Here is a 17,707-nt window from a genome sequence, read left to right on the forward strand (position 1 = left end):
AAGCAGTTCAGCCATTCCATCCTCATTGCTGGCCATTAACAACGTGTCGTCTGCGAATCTTATATTAGAAATCTTTCTAGCCGCCCAGTAATCTTCTCATTATGGATTCCCCATATATGTATAATATTGTAACGTACGCCGCGGATTAAGCGAATAGAAGCCCAGAGACTGTGACCGTTCAAAGATTATCTGTAACGGATATCTGTTAACGGATTAACTAAATGCATACTGTGCGACTGGTATAAGTGGGTTTTAAGGATTAGCGACAAGCTAAGTGCATGAAACAATGATTGCACTTCTCATACCGTGGGAATACATATCCGAATACGTGACTATACAGTAGGTAAACAGATTAGACGTCCTGAGAGACCGTGAGACCGGTGTAAGTGGTTTTAGGGATTAGCGACAAGCTAAGTGCATGAAAGCTAAACAATGATTGCACTCCTCATACCGTGGGAATACATATCAGAATACGTGACTATACTGTAGGTAAACAGATTAGACGTCCTGAGAGATCTACCCCTTATAAGGCGGTACGTAGGCGATATCATGGCATTCTGGACGGAGCAGTGACACTGCGTGTATCTCCTGAATCATCAATAAATGCTGTGAAACGACTGTTGGCCTTTTACTTGGATCCTCCACCCACCCTTACGCAACACTGGTCGTCAGAAGTGGGATCCAAGATGGGCCGTGGAACAAAGTCACCAGCGAAGGAAGAGAAGCTACAGCGAAGCCAACCTCGGGAGCTGTAGGAGAGAGTTCGAGCCATGGAGACACGAAACAAAAAAATGCAGTTTTCACTGCAACACACAGAATCGGTCATCACATTTTCGGTTGTCGAATTGCAGTTATCACTGCAACTCGACTTTGACATTATCGGCGGTGGCCGCCAAGAATTCATCGGGATGACGGAAGGAGGTTACGAAACGGGAGGTTTCGTACAAGTGCTGCCGGGAGAGGACAACTTGAGGCGTTGTCAAAGGCAACATCGCAGAGTCATCCAAAGGGCGACCGGGACGAGGGCAGTTCGCCAATTCGCCGCAAGTAGCAAGAATTAGCGGCTGTAGGTGACGACGATCCACGGGAAAGCATCGTCGTCATAAGAGGAGCGGAGATCAGGAATGCGGAGGAGCAAGAATTCATCGGGATGACGGAAGGAGGTTACGAAACGGGAGGTTTCGTACAAGTGCTGCCGGGAGAGGACAACTTGAGGCGTTGTCAAGGGCAACATCGGAGAGCAGCATCCGGCAATTGCAGAGTCATCCAAAGGGCGACCGGGACGAGGGCAGTTCGCCAATTCGCCGCAAGTAGCAAGAATTAGCGGCTGTAGGTGACGACGATCCACGGGAAAGCATCGTCGTCATAAGAGGAGCGGAGATCGACTACAACTGAGAGATGTCGATTACAAGCCACTATTCCCTTCAACTGTTTGTTGACGGCAGATGTCAACAAACTGGAAAAAAATCTAATTGGAAACTAGTTAACCACCTGTTATGTCACAGGTGTCGTCTCGCAAAGAGTCGGAAAGTAAAAGGATTGAAATGGAATTCAATCGGAACCATGCAACGGCAGAGAAGCACATTTATCAGATTGGATAAATGTTGGTTGGTCAGTCGGCGGAGTCAATCAAGTCACTTTTGGGAGGAAAGAGGCATCGCTTCAGAGGGAATGGCAACGGAAGCACGTTCTGGGTGGAACGTTGGTCTGCAGCAGGATGCTGGGCCACATGAGAGGAAGATGGGGCCACCACAACAAATTTGGACGTTGGGGAAACGAGCGACTTGGATCAACCACGTGAGGGCATTTGAAACCGAAGAAACGTCAGATCGCGACTTCAACGAGAGAGAGCGGAACAATTGATATACGTCAACATCGAAAAAAATCTAGTTGGAAACTAGTGGAAACACGAGTACCTGAAAAAATACATGGACAGTTGCAGCAGTGTTTAGATCATCTCGCAGATGTAACGGGAAAATACATCAGAAAGAAATGGATTTCAGTTGGGTCAATGGAACGGAAAAGAAGCACATTCAACAGAGTGGCAGACTGTTGGGTGCATATTTACCAAGGTCAATGGAACGGAAATGAAACACAACCAGCAGAGTGGCAGACTGAGGTGTGCACATTTTCCAGGGTCAAGGGAACGGAAAAGAAGCACCACCAGCAGAGTGGCAGACTGAGGGGTGCACATTTTCCAGGGTCAACCGTCACTTTTGTGAGGATGGTGGCGATTCTTGTGGGACATGGCTTTGGAGCACGTTCTGGGTTGAACGTTGGTCTGCAGCAAGATGCTGGGCCACATGACAGAGGAACACTGGGCCACCGTAGCAAATTTGGACGATGGTGACACGAGAGACATGGACCAAGTCACTTTTGTGAGAATGGGAGCCATTCTTGTGGGACATGGCTTTGGAGCACGTTCTGGGTTGAACGTTGGTCTGCAGCAGGATGCTGGACCACATGACAGGAATACGGGGCTGCCATAGCAAATTTGGACTTTGGTGATACGAGCAACATGGACCAAACACGTGAGAAAATTTTGGACCGAAGAGCTAACAAATATTGATTTCCAAATGTAGAACATCGGATGACTAATTTTAGGGGATTAGAAATATAACTGTAATTGTTTCCATTGTAAAGGTGACGTAAATTGAAGTTTAACGAAAGTTAATGTAATTGTTTCCATTGTAAAGGTGACGTTAATCTAACTGTAACAGAATTTAAATTGTAAAGGTAACGGTAATAGATTTTAAATGTCATTGTTTCCATTGTGACTGTAAAGATAACGACTGTAATTGTAAATGTAACTGTGACTGATATCAAAGATAAATGTAACTACTGTAGATTTATCAGTTCGGATTTGTTGGTCAATCGGGACGATTTGACCTAAGAGGGAGGCAATGTAACGTACGCCGCGGATTAAGCGAATAGAAGCCCAGAGACTGTGACCGTTCAAAGATTATCTGTAACGGATATCTGTTAACGGATTAACTAAATGCATACCGTGCGACTGGTATAAGTGGGTTTTAAGGATTAGCGACAAGCTAAGTGCATGAAACAATGATTGCACTTCTCATACCGTGGGAATACATATCCGAATACGTGACTATACAGTAGGTAAACAGATTAGACGTCCTGAGAGACCGTGAGACCGGTGTAAGTGGTTTTAGGGATTAGCGACAAGCTAAGTGCATGAAAGCTAAACAATGATTGCACTCCTCATACCGTGGGAATACATATCCGAATACGTGACTATACTGTAGGTAAACAGATTAGACGTCCTGAGAGATCTACCCCTTATAAGGCGGTACGTAGGCGATATCATGGCATTCTGGACGGAGCAGTGACACTGCGTGTATCTCCTGAATCATCAATAAATGCTGTGAAACGACTGTTGGCCTTTTTACTTGGATCCTCCACCCACCCCTACGCAACAATATATTAAAAAAAATCAGTAAGTAATAGTAATATATCGTGGGATTTCGTTTTTTTAACCTAGAAGAGTGTATGTATGTATTAGGTTGGCATGCATGAGTGGAAGAATGGTTAAGTTGTCATTTTGGACATGGAACGCGGTGAACAATTTTCATGGCGATTCGAGAAATAAATGAGGATTAAAAACCGCTGAACGAATATCATTTACTCTACCGCCTATGTCTCCTACAATATTATTAGTAAGTAGTAAACAGTAGCATCATCAAAGGCACTAAATTTTCTTAATCATAGGTTTCTTTCTTTTAATTAAAATTCAAGTGGCCAACAACTATGTATACGCTGGTGTTCTCACTGAGACTAATCAAAGTGTTCTCATTTGCAGACTAATCAAATTTGGACTCGGCTTCGGTCAACAATCGGCTGATGGAATGAGTAAGATTTGCCATGTTTGTCATGGGTGACCGTAAAAAAGTCGAAAATGTTCGTTTACCATGCATACATATGAAAAACAGTTAGTATAACAGTGGCGTGCGGTAAAATTCTCTCTCCCCCCGTCGTACATCCTCACTTAATTTGCGCGAGCAGGATACAAGAGGAACAGGCTTTTCCTCCCGTATCCTGCGCGCGCACATTAAACAAGGCTGTATGACAAAAAGAGATAATTTCACCGCATGCCACTCATATATATATATATATATATATTATATATACATAGTACCGTTTACCATGCACCCTTTTTTTTTGATCTTTGCCTACCGATATTTGCTTTTTCGACCTTTTCACTTTCGGTGCCATGAGGTAGAGCCGTTTGTCATCTATGTACTATTGAACTTCGATGTCTGTCAAAATATTTGAATAAAATACTGATTTTCAATTTTAAGTAATATATTTTAAGACAAAAAAAAAACATGTAGTTACAAATTACATAAAATTTCTAAATTAAATTTAACATTTGTCATTTTAAAAATTGTACATTCCAAAATTTCAAGTTATGCAATTTAGCAAATCTAGGGTTGATTGTAGTAAATTCAGTAAATCGCACAGCCCTTTTATGAAAAATATAAATAAAGTGTATACGACAACGAGAACGTACTTCGCTCGCAATTTGATTAAATTTAACTAGTGTTTATGTACAATAATTATAATAAGATAAACTATTAAAATGTAAGCATTGGTAACAATGGTCGATAATAGCAACATCTTTTACAATCACATATAATACAAAGAAAAAAAAAACATAGTAAGTGAAAGTCAAACGATATTTACATAAAGATATTATGTATGATATGATTTTAACTTTACCTCAATTGCAGATATTTATGCAAGACAATTTATGCAAACTGAAAAACGGCGAAAATCAAAAATCAAATGAACATTATACATTTATAAAAAATAAATATAATATAGAATTCATATATATATATATATGTAAGTGAGTGAAAAATCTAAGAAACTACAACAGCTGAACGTTTATCTCGATTTTTTCCACGTGTGATGGTTCTTGCCTTGAAAGCTGCAGCGTTTTGTAAATGCTAAAAAACAAAAACATTAAACCAGTTAATTATTTGACATTTATTAATGCACTAGTGGTTAAACATGGCTAAATTTACTGAAATGAAAAAAAAAATGAATATTTAAAGACAGCCAATCAGAAATATGCAAGGTATATTATTTATATGTACCCTCATTAATTTATTAGAACTGCGGGTTCCAGCGGTGCGAGTATCGACGGCCACAGGCGGTGGAGGAAGACCGAGAGCCGCTCGTAGGACTGAACATGTGGCCAGATAGGAGTGAAGACCAGCTCCAAGTGTACCGGCGAAAGCTGAATACCTTCGCCTAGCGCACCAACCCTCAATACGAACTTGTTCACCGTGCACTCTCAAAAGAATTTCTTCTACTTCGTCCTCCTCTAAATATCTGAGAATATCTCTAAAAGTAGCACGCTGTGTTTTTCTATCTTTCTTTGCTCTGAAAAAACAACCAATTCATATTTTAGCACCAATCTACTGAGTATCTACGAAAAAACATATGCATACATATATATATATGACATGCACTATTACCGGTATTTGTGGGAATCCGTCGCTAATTGCCTTATATCTTCTATCAATTTTTCTAGTATAGATTCGCCAAACTCTTCCGAATGTTCACGGCCGAGTTCAAAAACTAACGCTAAGCATTCTCCGGCAGCCAGTCTGATTTCTAATCCGGGCGAAGCCAACATACCATTCAACTGACGTAGTGACCTGCATAGAACAAAAACATAAAAAATATACATACATTACAAACAAATTATGTATTATGTTAGACCACTAATTGTAAACAAACAAAAAAAGCCAGGCCTCTCAAGTTATATGCATTGTAAAGATTTTCAATTGTCTTCATCACTTACTTAAATTAAAGATGCAGTTAGAAATATTAAGTTGAAACGTCAATTTGCCAATATCAAAGTAAACCTGCAATATCAATATCAACCAAGCTGCAATTCGCAAATTCCATCACTCAACTTATGTTCAACAATTCGCATCCTGACATTGACATGACGTCATACATAAGTCAAAAACATTTAACTTGCTTATTAACCCTTTGAATGCTGACGAACGCCGATAGGCGTTTTGCCAACAAGTCCATGGGCCTGAAAAAAGGCCGATAGGCACTGTATTTTGAGCAAAGTAAACAAGAATACTACCCGCTAAGCCTTTCCAGGTAGCATTGAACATGGGTCGTGTAATCCGTGTCATTCATTTTATAAAGACGTTTATAAAGACTGGTTTACACCGGAATTTCTGAATTTATAACCATATGTAGCACAATTTTCCGATGGAAATCTCTAACTGCCGAGTATTTTAGATTGTGGCTTGGCATTTAGATTGTGAGCATTACATTTTAACAACAATGAAGAAGATGCAACTAGTTTTGGAAAAATACATTCATTAATAGACTTCTTTTGTTTAATTTATATTGTTGCAAGCTAAATTAGAGAGTCTAAAAACACATTTACAAAACTCGAAATCCTCGGCGGTAGTGACCGGCTTTATACGAAAAGACGTCAGGACTCAAAGGATTAATAATTTGAGTTCATGTAGGATTTCAATATACATATATGGAAAATACATAGCGAGAAGAGTACTCGGCGGATGGAAAGGTGGCAGAAAGATTTATAATATAAGATTCGCAGACGATACAACATTAATGGTCGGTCAGCAATAGAATACTCCGTAGAATATAAATAGAGAAAACACCTGGGTCTAGAAATAAACAAAAATTCTATTTGCTAAGAGATTTTAATCTCGCTATGATGAAGATCTACTAGGTGACTTGATATCAAAAGGAGGAGGATCAGAAATCCGCTGAAGAATAGGAATTGCGAAAACGGCGATGATCAATCTGATAATGATATGGAAACACTGTTCTATAATGAAAAGAACGAAAATCCGTCTGGTATGATCTTTGATTAACTTCATTGCATTGTATGGAGTTGAGAAAAAATATGTTAGATGCCTACGAAATGTGGTGCTGGCATTCCATGGACCGCAAGAACATCTCCATCCTTGTAGAGCTAGCAGTTTCAGAGACTCCACAACATGTAGGAAAATAATTCTTTCCTACTTTGGCCATATTGCCAGGAAGAATGTGAAGAGTCGTAGAGCAGCTGGTAATCACCGGAACAATAGAGAGAAGGCGAGCAGGAGGACGGTCCCCCATAAGATGGTCAGCCAAATTAAAATACTGACGGGATCGTCCCTAAACGCCGCTTTCAACCTGGCACAGGACTGGGAAGAGTGGAGGTGGATTTCAGATGATGCATTTGACGACAACGATCAGCATTAAGCAAACGAGGAAGAACAGACTTTCAACTTTCGACATTACTTTACTTATAACTCGACACGCCTACCTGATTGGATTTTGTACAAGTTTGTATATGTATAGTTCATTGGTTTTATGCTAATAGATAAATCAACTCACGGAGAAAATGTACTAGTGGACCCTCCGAGCATCATATAGATATCGCCCGGTGAACACAAAGTGAGGAGAAGAGCCCAAGATGACAGGGCGGCACAATGAAGACTTTCCAGTTCAGGAGGCACGTTAATTTTTATACTACCATCGCCCTGAAAAGTTTCATTATAACATTAAAAATAGTAAAAACTTATCGATAATAATAAACTTCGATATTTACACTCCACATACCTTGAGATAACTTCCACTGAATATACTTTCGAAATTACGCATGATCTCGTAGATGTTTCCGATATCCTCTTCGGCCATGAAAGCGATCAGACCCAGAGCTGTGCAGCACTGCAACCGACACAAACAATCAACAACCGCGTTTAAAAATAGAAATACTCGCACGACATTGACTACACTTACTTTGGCCCGAGCGTTAGCATTAGCCGACTTGTCCAACGATACGATCTGCAAAACCGATTTCAAATCCTTGCACAACTCTTCACACATATCTGTACCGACAAACTGTAAAACGAAAAAAAATATTAAAACAACGACACGGACAAACGCATATGTCGATGCATGCATTCGAATGACACCTGTATTGCTAGCAGAGCGGCTACGTCGGCCGCCGCGGCTTGCTCGTCAGGCTTGGGACGCTTCAAAGCCTTCTCCAAGTGATCGGTTAACGTGAGCCGGTGGCTGATCACGACGGAAGCAGCCGCTTGAGACTTCAAAGCGTTCGCTAAACTCGTCCAACACTTCACTCGCGCAGCTACCGACTTTTGACTCAAGCCGTCCATCAGCACGCCCAACGATTCCTCAAACTGATCTATGGATTTGACTCCGTCTTCTGTGATTTCTTCTGTAAACGCAAATATACATAGCATCAATACCTGAGCATTTTATCTCACTTTGATATTAAATAACAGTTGTTGTGTGTACTTTAAATTTGATAACCATAATAATTATGAATTATTCATAGCAGTTAGAGATAATAAAAATTACACAATTTAAAGGTCATTGTAGCGTAAACTTGTTATTTGGAGTTTGACTATCGTTATGATAACGTACCTCCTTCGTCTTGAACACTGCGGTTATCGGAGTGGGCAGACCACTCGGAATTGTTCTCGTTGACAGATTCATCATCTGAAGCTGAATCTTTTGCTTCTCCTTTCCTTCCCTCTGAAACAACGAATATAAATATTTAAATAAATATCATACATTTCGACAAAATGGAAACGCTTTAGTTTAGGCCACTTAGATTTGAATAATAAAAACATAAGAAACTGCATTCACAAATGTATGGTTAAAAGATTTTACAACATCGGTACTTGTTGGTTATATGGACGCATCCGACCATCAGTTATATATGTTACAGTTGCAGTGTATCTTCCAGTTGTAATATATTGTTGCGTAGGGGTGGGTGGAGGATCCAAGTAAAAGGCCAAAGTCGTCTCAAGGCATGTATTGATGATTAAGGAGATACACGCACTGGCAGTGCTCAGTCCAGAATGACTTGATATCGCCTTATAAGGGATAGATCTCTCAGGACATCTTCGACGTCTAATTTGTTTACCTATTGTTATGGTCACGTACGGATATGCCTTCCCACAACATTCGGTTCCACGGTACAGGTCAATTCTGAGAAGGGACCAATAACAGCCAACTCGGTCGCCATTGTTTAGCCTACATGCACTTAGGGCCTAGATATATTCCTCGAAACCAATTATAAACGGTCACAGTCTCTGGGATTGTATTCGGCTTAATCCGATTGCACTTACGCGGTGTACGTAACAATATTATATTTAAACTGGTACTAACTACCGTTATAGTTGGTGTATTTTCAGTTGTAATATATTTTGACTAGTAGGAATATATCCCGTCTAACCCCCGTAAGTTGACTCATATGGCGAATTACATTCTACCTGGTCAAAATATATTACAACTGAAAATACAGTTCAACTATATGTTGGTACCAGGTTAGATGGAGGTTAGGATTCCGTGAAAACGACACTTGACTAGTAAAGTCACATTTCTGTTTTGAAGACATTCTTAGAGTTGTCGTAATACAGTACTAATTACCTTTATTCGTAATACCTAGAAAATACGAACGCATTGCATTGTTGAATTCTAAAGCATTTGTAAAAACATCAAAGCTGTCAAAACTGAACTATTATAATACAACAGGCGCACATTGTTGAAAGTGTATTTTTGCTTGTAAAGATATAATTTACTAGTTGAATTGTATTCGAACATGAATGACCTAAAACGCCAGTTGGAATATATTACAACTGAAAATACACTTCGATTGTAACATATACACTTACACTAACACATATAAATACACAACAGTTACATGAATGGCCTCTAGGTGTCTCAAACAGTTGTAGTAAAGTGACAACTAGGATGGTTACTCGTAGCGTGGCAACAGGCGATCCAAGCGCTCTCAGACGCCGACATCCAAGCCAAGCAGACTCAGACTGGGCTCAACTTTTACAAGATTGTGTATTCGAGTGGCGTTTCAAAATGGCGTTAAAAAGGGAGCGTCAAAAGGATATGAGAAATTAGTGAATTAAACCCTTATATGATAAAGTCTAAAATATTGTTACGTACGCCGCGGATTAAGCGAATAGAATCCCAGAGACTATGTGACCGTTCAATGGTTATCTGTTATCGGATTAACTAAGTGCTTGCACTTACTTCCAGGATTATATCTGGACTCTAAGTGCATTTAGGCTAAACAATGACCGTTATTAGGCTTTTCTCAGAATCGGTACGGGGAGACCCAATGTCGTGGAAATACATATCCGAATACGTGACAATACAACAGGTAAACAGATTAGACGTCCTGAGAGATCGACCCTTTATAAGGCGGTACGTAGGCGATATCATGTCATTCTGTACTGAGCACTGCCAGTGCGTGTATCTCCTTAATCATCAATAAATGCTGTGAGACGACTGTTGGCCTTTTAATTGGATCCTCCACCCACCCCTACGCAACAATATTAAGTATATATAACATGAGAATGAAAAAAGTAAATGTTACCACTGTGTAAGTATTTAACCTGTGAGTTACGAAGGGGCGGTAGAAAGCCGCGTTTGGATAGCTAGCTGACATCGCTTCGATCAGACGCAAGATTCCAGTGTAATTTTTAATGAGTTCGTTAATGATTAAACTGATCTAGCTTCATTAGCTTCCTTTAATCTTAACTAAGTAAAATGACAAAGCGATCTGAAGAGTGGAAGTGGTTCAAATTCATATCACAAATGTATTCAGCCAGCAGCATAGCTGGGTGGTCTCGTCGATGCTAACCACTGAGAGGTTACCGGGTTTTATCCCGTGGGTTGACCTCAATTGAAAAGAATTTATTCCGAGTATTATCTGTAGTGCTGTCGGTCAGACTTGGATATTTGTGACTCCAAGTCGATTGTTTCCTATCAGTTCTCCGATTCATCGTTGAAACGGTTCCTCATGAAATTGACAAAAACCATCCTACCCACTATGTCACCATTATTTTATTTCAAAATTTATAAAGTATACATTTATATATATGTACAAATGCAATAGTATAGATGTCGTTAGGGGCAACCCAATATTAAAGAAAATATATTTTCACTCCTCACTTTAGATGTGTCACTCACTTCAATGACAGATTATAACAATTTGGTAACTATGCGGCAATTAGTATACATTGTCATTTGGAAATGCGAAATACTATCACACTAACCGTTTTTTGTTTCCCGTTAAAAGATAATACTACTGATTACTGGTTTTTCATACTAATCATATTCCACCATACGATAACAAGGCCAAAAGACGAACATAAACGATAAATTATAATAATAACTGGTTTATCCAGGTTGCTAAGATCAACTAGTAAACAACTACACTAGACCAATATCAAGTGATGGAATTAAAATAATTTATATTTATATTTGGAAAAACGCAAACACCAATTCTAAGTTTGAACTATTTAAGCGATTTCAGGTCCAAGTCTTTGGCTCTTAACTGCTGTATGGAAGTTACCAATTCACATATTCATCATTGTAGTTGTGTGCCGTTTCCATTTGTTCCGGGATTCAGCCACACGGAGAATTGCCACTATAGAAGAGTCCGTCACTGTTCGTATTAGGTCAGAAAGGCGTGTCGAGGATCTTCCTCTTTTCCACTCTTATTTATGCTGTGACCAAATAATGGGAGAATGCGTCTCAAGCAGATTGTGGACAGTCTGTCCTTGATATTGATCTGCTCATTTGTGCGCTTTTCGGTCTATGGGACTCTATATAAACTGTCTGTTAACCGTTTGTACGCCACCGACTCAACTGTGAGTCGCTCATTAACTCATTTGTACACCAGCGTCTTCCAAAACGTAAAATGTTTAACGTTTAAAATGGTTTTACAAGCACCATCTATGGATGAACTAGTAAGAATGTATGAGTATAGCTCATACGATCCCGAATCGAGATCGATAATCTTATCTACACGTCTCACGATTGCATAATTGCGTTCCTGTACAAGAATCCTCGCTCATACAACGGCAAATATACAATTCGACTCGCTCCATATAAACGATCGCAATCTCATAACACATATACATACATTGCATTGCACAACCTACAAGGATATAAGCTATCGCACCAAACCCAGAGAGCATCTGGAGTTCAGCTAGCCCACTCCTCCGAAAATCGAGCAACTACCTCCTTTGCCGTGCATACAATAATATTTATACTCGACATAAATAAAGGACCGTAAACCTTTCCTGCATACAAACTAGATAATGCAAAAATAATTAAGGATTCTTCTAACAAAAATGCACAAGATATCATCAGGGTTGCCACTCAATCAATCAAATCTGAAACATCTACAAATTCATGCTACATGACACGTGTCACGTATATGCACGCGAGATCTCACCAAACCTCTGGGAGCCTCGAATTATCAGAGTCAAATCATTTTTCTGCATGTTCTGCAAATCATTCAAAAATTTCTGGCGTACAGGCAAATATGAATGGCAGTTAACTAGTTTAAAAGTTCTAAAGAAAAATAGGGGTAAATCGAAAAAGTTAACAGAAGCCAGAAAATTGCGATATTATTCAAATGCAAAATATGTACTTTGGGATAGAGAAGTAATGGCTTCATCCTCTTGAAACCACATCTCTAAGTCCTTTACTATTGATAGTAAAAAAAATTCAATCTTTGCTTGCTTTCTTTGTATTATAAACTTATAATGTTTTCTTTATAAGTTTAAAAAAAAAAGGAAAGAGAACAGCAATAAAACACTTAATAATTATACGAAACATTTTGAAAGGACATCTATTGCATCGGTTCCATACTTTTATCACGTGAAGATGTATCAGCTGTATATGTAGGTGATTCATACTGTTACACCATATTAATGGTGCAACAGCCGCAAATGATGATTCACAGGGCTATCCTTTTAAAAAAAAATAACACACATACATACAATCAGACAATATACATATGTAGATAGCATTGTGGAAAATAATAAAAAAACACATGTTGCAATATATTGATTGCAATCACAGAGGTCAAGGATTGATAAGGAAGTATTACACCATATTTCCATATGATATGAAATTCGATACAAATAAAAACAATTGCGCCAATATAAAATTACTATGGAATGTTTTAATTCGATTCAAGTCATAAAAGTTCGTCGATTGAGTATTGCACAACTATGTACTTTCTAATATATGAAATCTATTCATTGAGAACACACAGAGGATAAATTACCACAATTAATATACATATACGTAGTGTAGTTGTTAAAGACGCGGACTTTGAAACTGATCCAAAACATAAATAAACAATCAAAAACAAAGAACTACTTCACAGTAGAGGCAGACAGAGCGGAAATGGCGTAATTCCAAAAAAGCGCGTGTTTAAGTTTAGCACCGTCGTTTCAATGATTCTGAATAAATAATATTAAAATCAAGGTGTTTTAGATGTGTGTATTTTTTATACATACTATCAAATAACAAACACTATATAATGACTATTATTATAAAATGTTAATATGCCAATGTCAATAATGGTCAAAATAAGATTGCATATTCTTCAACTCATATATCAATTGGCATATTTATTCAAGCTTGTATTATATAAATAAATTGCATATTTAATATGTTCTTAATTGGAACATTTACACAAATCAAATGACATGTGAACATATATTTCACTTCATAACTGTTTCAAGCAGAGAAAAATACGCAATTTCTATTGGTGAATAGGAATTGTACTGGCAGGTCTGGTTTCACCAATTCTCGTTAAATGAACTCTTTATTTCTATATACTTGGATATAATTTGTCAACAATTTTGAATAAGATTAATAATTTTATGTTTATTAAAATTCTACCATTTAAATTGAAAATTCTAGGATAGTAATTTATTTGCATTTAATAAATGAATTCAAAGTTTAAATGAGTTGTAACACAGTAGAGATATTGGAAAATGTTTTTGGAACGATTAACTAAAATTATTCTAATACTTAGCCGATGAGACAAGTATAGAAATGAAGAGTTCATTTAACGAGAATTGATATTTCGCAGGGGATCCGAATTGTACATATTGAAGGCTTTAATGGAATATTGACACAAATCAAATAATATATTTTAATCATGGCTGTTTGTAACAGGAAGAAAATTAGACGACTTTTAATGGTCGGATAAAATGTTTTGATAAATAGAAATTGCGCATATTGAAGATTTATAAGCAAAGTTTTTAGGCCAATAGGAATAAAATGTAGAAAAATTAAAAGGAATGAAATTTTCAGTTGTGATTTGGCATTGTTTTATAGTACAATTTTAGTATCTGATGAATATAAATAGTTTCGTAAGATCACCTTTGAGATGGAAATGTAAAATAATACAATATTTTTTCACCATCAACCATGACCGAAATGAGTAATATGGTACAGTATGAAAACGATCGGATAAGAGGCAAACATTTTCATTAACCCTTTGCCCGTGGCAATAAATATAGCGAACAAACCCTGTACGCGGCACCTTTTTCGCGAATTTGGAAATCGAGTTTTCGACCTTAAATACAGATTTTAATATTTACTCAAGTAACCAGATATGTCAATTAACACATAAAGTATTATTTTAAACAATAGAATACATAATATATCCCGTAGTTTTGGATTAATTGTCAAATAATCATTCTTCATAATTGTATGAAAACGTGACGTCACATAAACGAGGTTTCAGTATGGTTCCACAAAAAACAAATTTTTGACTAGTATATATTCATTTTAAGCAAATTGAATAGATGGCATTCAACTCAGTAATATATTCAACCAATTTTGAACCTTAAAACAGTTGAAATAGGCGCATATAAGCCTCAAAATCGCGTGCAAAGTTCAGAAATTCTATAGAAGACAGCTGCGCTACAGATTTGTCACCCAAAACTTTCATAGAAGACGGCCGCGGGCAAACGATTAATAGTAATCTTGAGTGAAAGGTAAAAGAGGGGTATGTCATGAAACAAAATTGTAATACATATTACATTGTATAAAATAATTTTTGAATTTTTACTTCAATTATCATGCGTACAGACGATAGTATATGTATGTGTAAAATTTGATATAATTGTTTTTTTTTTCTTCTAAATATTAGACAAGAGTTGAAATTGTGGTTTTCAATCGTTAAGAAGTCAATTCGCGAATTGACGTACCGTTTAGATTTATATAAAAATAAATAAATAAAACAAAGAAATTTTGAGGTTAGGCGACCTTCGTTTCGCGGCCGAGTCGACAGATGGCGGAAGCTGCGTGACGTTTAAAGTGATTCGCAATCGCAATCGCCCCCACTACACCACGTGCTCCTGTCACCAAGGTCGACACACCTGCGAATTCTTTCATCATCTCGCCACAATGCAAAGACACCAAGCGGGGACAGAAAAACGCACTCCCTTACGTTTCAACGCAACGGCCGTTCATTTGACAGATTTGGCGCGAACTCGCCTTAACGTGGCAATGCGAGGCGAGGCGATTTTACCTCGACGTACGTGAGGTACGCGAGGCAAGGTCGTTCTTTATAGCATTCGCACGCATTCTATTCTATTCTATAAATAATGTGATAATGATAATGATAATGACAATGACGAGCACTAGGAAGGTGTAGGTGTAGGTGTAGTTGTTCGAGGAAGTGAAATGATATGCCTTACCGTGTCTGTGTTTGTTTTTGGCGCGCGGCATGTCTGCAGCGGCTGTGGAGCGGCGAGGAGTCGGAGTCGGAGTCGCAGTCGACTGGTCGAATCACCAGTGGCCTGGGGTGGGCCCACGATCAAGAGGGCAGGGGGAGGGGGAGGCAATGGGGTGTGACCGAAGCAGCAGGGATGCAGCAGCAGCAGCAGCAGCAGGCGGGCGCGACTGCACCGGACCACTGCTCGTTACAAACTACGGGAGGCGCGAACGAACGAGACACCATTCTGCGGCGGCACCGCCACTACTGAACGAAGTCGCCAACGTCAAATTCAACACACATCCACCAGGCTAGCCAACAGCCAACAGCCAACAGTCAAAAGTCAACAGTCAACAGGCCCTCCTCCTCTTTGCGTAGAACCTCCCCTGTTATTTCGTATCGTTTGCCATCGAACGCCGCTCGCCATGGAATATTCACACTATGTCTATTCCGTATTTAAGGCCTGTCGCACACACGGCCACTCGCCACCGCCACCGGTGGCAACCCACAAGCTGCGGAATGCATTTCTCATAGACTTTGTATGGGACGCGTGCAAACACAACCACGCGCCACTCGCTACTCGCTTCACGCTGCGGAATGCATTTCTCATGGAGTTTGTATGGGATGCCCGCAAACACAACCACCGGTGGCGACCACTTTTCTCTTCAGAGTGTAGTTGAAATATGGACTCCGACTCGGAAGCACTCTTTGCGCTGTTGACAATATGAAGACGTCGCATTGTCAACAGCGCGAACCGTCGAATAACAGTCGAAGACCGTTGAGGGACCAGTCGCGAGTGGCGAGTGGTTGTGTTTGCGCGCATCCCATACAAACTCTATGAGAAATGCATTCCGCAGCTTGTGGCTGCCACCGGTGGCGGTGGCGAGTGGCCGTGTGTGCGACAGGCCTAAGAAAACATAACGTAGGTGGGTCGATGCGTGCATAATCAATGTTTTTGTACCATAATGCTTGAGCGTTTGTATGATTATTTAGTGTGGGCGGCTTGATTGATTTCATTTTCACCCGTATGTTTTTGCTAGTAGCTGAATGTGTGTACGCAAGTTTTCGCTAGTAATTGTCATTTGCAATCTTGCTGTTAAGCGGGCAAAAGAAATTAAATTATAGTAATGTTGTAAACACGCTATTTTATGTGACGGTCGAGATTAATTAATCTTTTTTTGCTGTTATAGCTTCTCTTGTAATCGTAATACGCTGTAGTGGTTCTACGACATGGTCGAGTTTTGATCACCATCCTGTGAGCTGGGACCGACTCGGCCATTTTGATTCCCGCTACTTTACTTTCTTCCTAACCGTCATATTAAATAGTCGTATCTTTAACAATTCCATCGTTTCACTCCATACACCCCACCCCCTAATTTTTTTGTGATGAGTAGACTTAGGAGTTGGCTTCGTGATTTTTAAATAAAATTGACCGCTACATTAATGTACAAAACAAAAGAACAAAAAAACATGGTTGACAAAAGTGAATCATTTTTTTGCAAAAATCATCATCCCAATTCCGATTTTTGTTGATGAGTGACAAAATATTTAAATAAGCTTCTTCGTTCATACGGAAATAATTATACCAATTATAAGATGTATTTTCAATTTATTCAAATAATTAGCATGAGTATGGATTTTCATTTTAAATTAGTCTTCACACAACATACCACGTTTCCTTTTTTAAAAAGCAGTCAAATTGAATTCATTTTCTTCGTTTGTCCAAGTACAAACTGACGTACTTTTAACATAGTTTTACTCTGTGGTAGTACTAGGTAGTACTCTGTGATCATTGGTCACAAAGTCATTGAAATCTCTATAACGGAACATCTGGCAGCCGAAATGTCCATCATACTGACGAGAACTTGAATGCCAAATATTGTATATTCGCGATTTTAATTGTAAAAATTGTGTTTGTGACCACCGCAATGTGACGAATAGTCAAAGAGCAACGTGTAGCTGGGCTGGTGAGATCACGTTCTGAAAGATTCCAACGGGGTTGAGGTCTTCCTTTGTGTTCTATGTTTGATACGTACAGTGCCAGCCTAACACCCAATGGCGCCCTCGGACTTTTTATAAACACCCTTTGAAAAAAATTATAAAAAATTG

The 17,707-nt window shown here is 38.9% G+C and overlaps 1 protein-coding gene across 1 annotated transcript; it reads right to left on the reverse strand.

Moving 5' to 3' along the window:
- Positions 1–4,704: 4,704 nt before the first annotated feature.
- Positions 4,705–15,883, reverse strand: Ifrd1 (Interferon-related developmental regulator 1). The gene is made up of 9 exons (XM_077446765.1): positions 15,582–15,883; positions 8,464–8,574; positions 7,989–8,254; positions 7,813–7,914; positions 7,633–7,740; positions 7,408–7,553; positions 5,505–5,687; positions 5,121–5,409; positions 4,705–4,970 (listed from the first exon to the last, which is right to left on the reverse strand). Exons 1-9 carry the CDS (start codon positions 15,610–15,612, stop codon positions 4,884–4,886), a joined length of 1,323 nt encoding a protein of 440 aa, XP_077302891.1. The 5' UTR covers positions 15,613–15,883; the 3' UTR covers positions 4,705–4,883.
- Positions 15,884–17,707: the final 1,824 nt, after the last annotated feature.

The sequence above is a fragment of the Arctopsyche grandis genome, chromosome 1, assembly GCF_051622035.1.
Source record: "Arctopsyche grandis isolate Sample6627 chromosome 1, ASM5162203v2, whole genome shotgun sequence".
Classification (NCBI taxonomy): domain Eukaryota; kingdom Metazoa; phylum Arthropoda; class Insecta; order Trichoptera; family Hydropsychidae; genus Arctopsyche; species Arctopsyche grandis.

What these genes read in the sequence shown, in the direction of transcription:
- Ifrd1 (XM_077446765.1), bottom strand. Translation starts at nt 15,612, where the DNA reads ATGCCGCGCGCCAAAAACAAACACAGACACG. An exon ending in CCGCTCTGCTAGCAATACAG is followed by an intron (nt 7,915 to 7,988) that starts GTGTCATTCGAA and finishes TTCGTTTTACAG; the next exon opens with TTTGTCGGTACAGATATGTG. An exon ending in ATGCTAACGCTCGGGCCAAA is followed by an intron (nt 7,741 to 7,812) that starts GTAAGTGTAGTC and finishes TGTCGGTTGCAG; the next exon opens with TGCTGCACAGCTCTGGGTCT.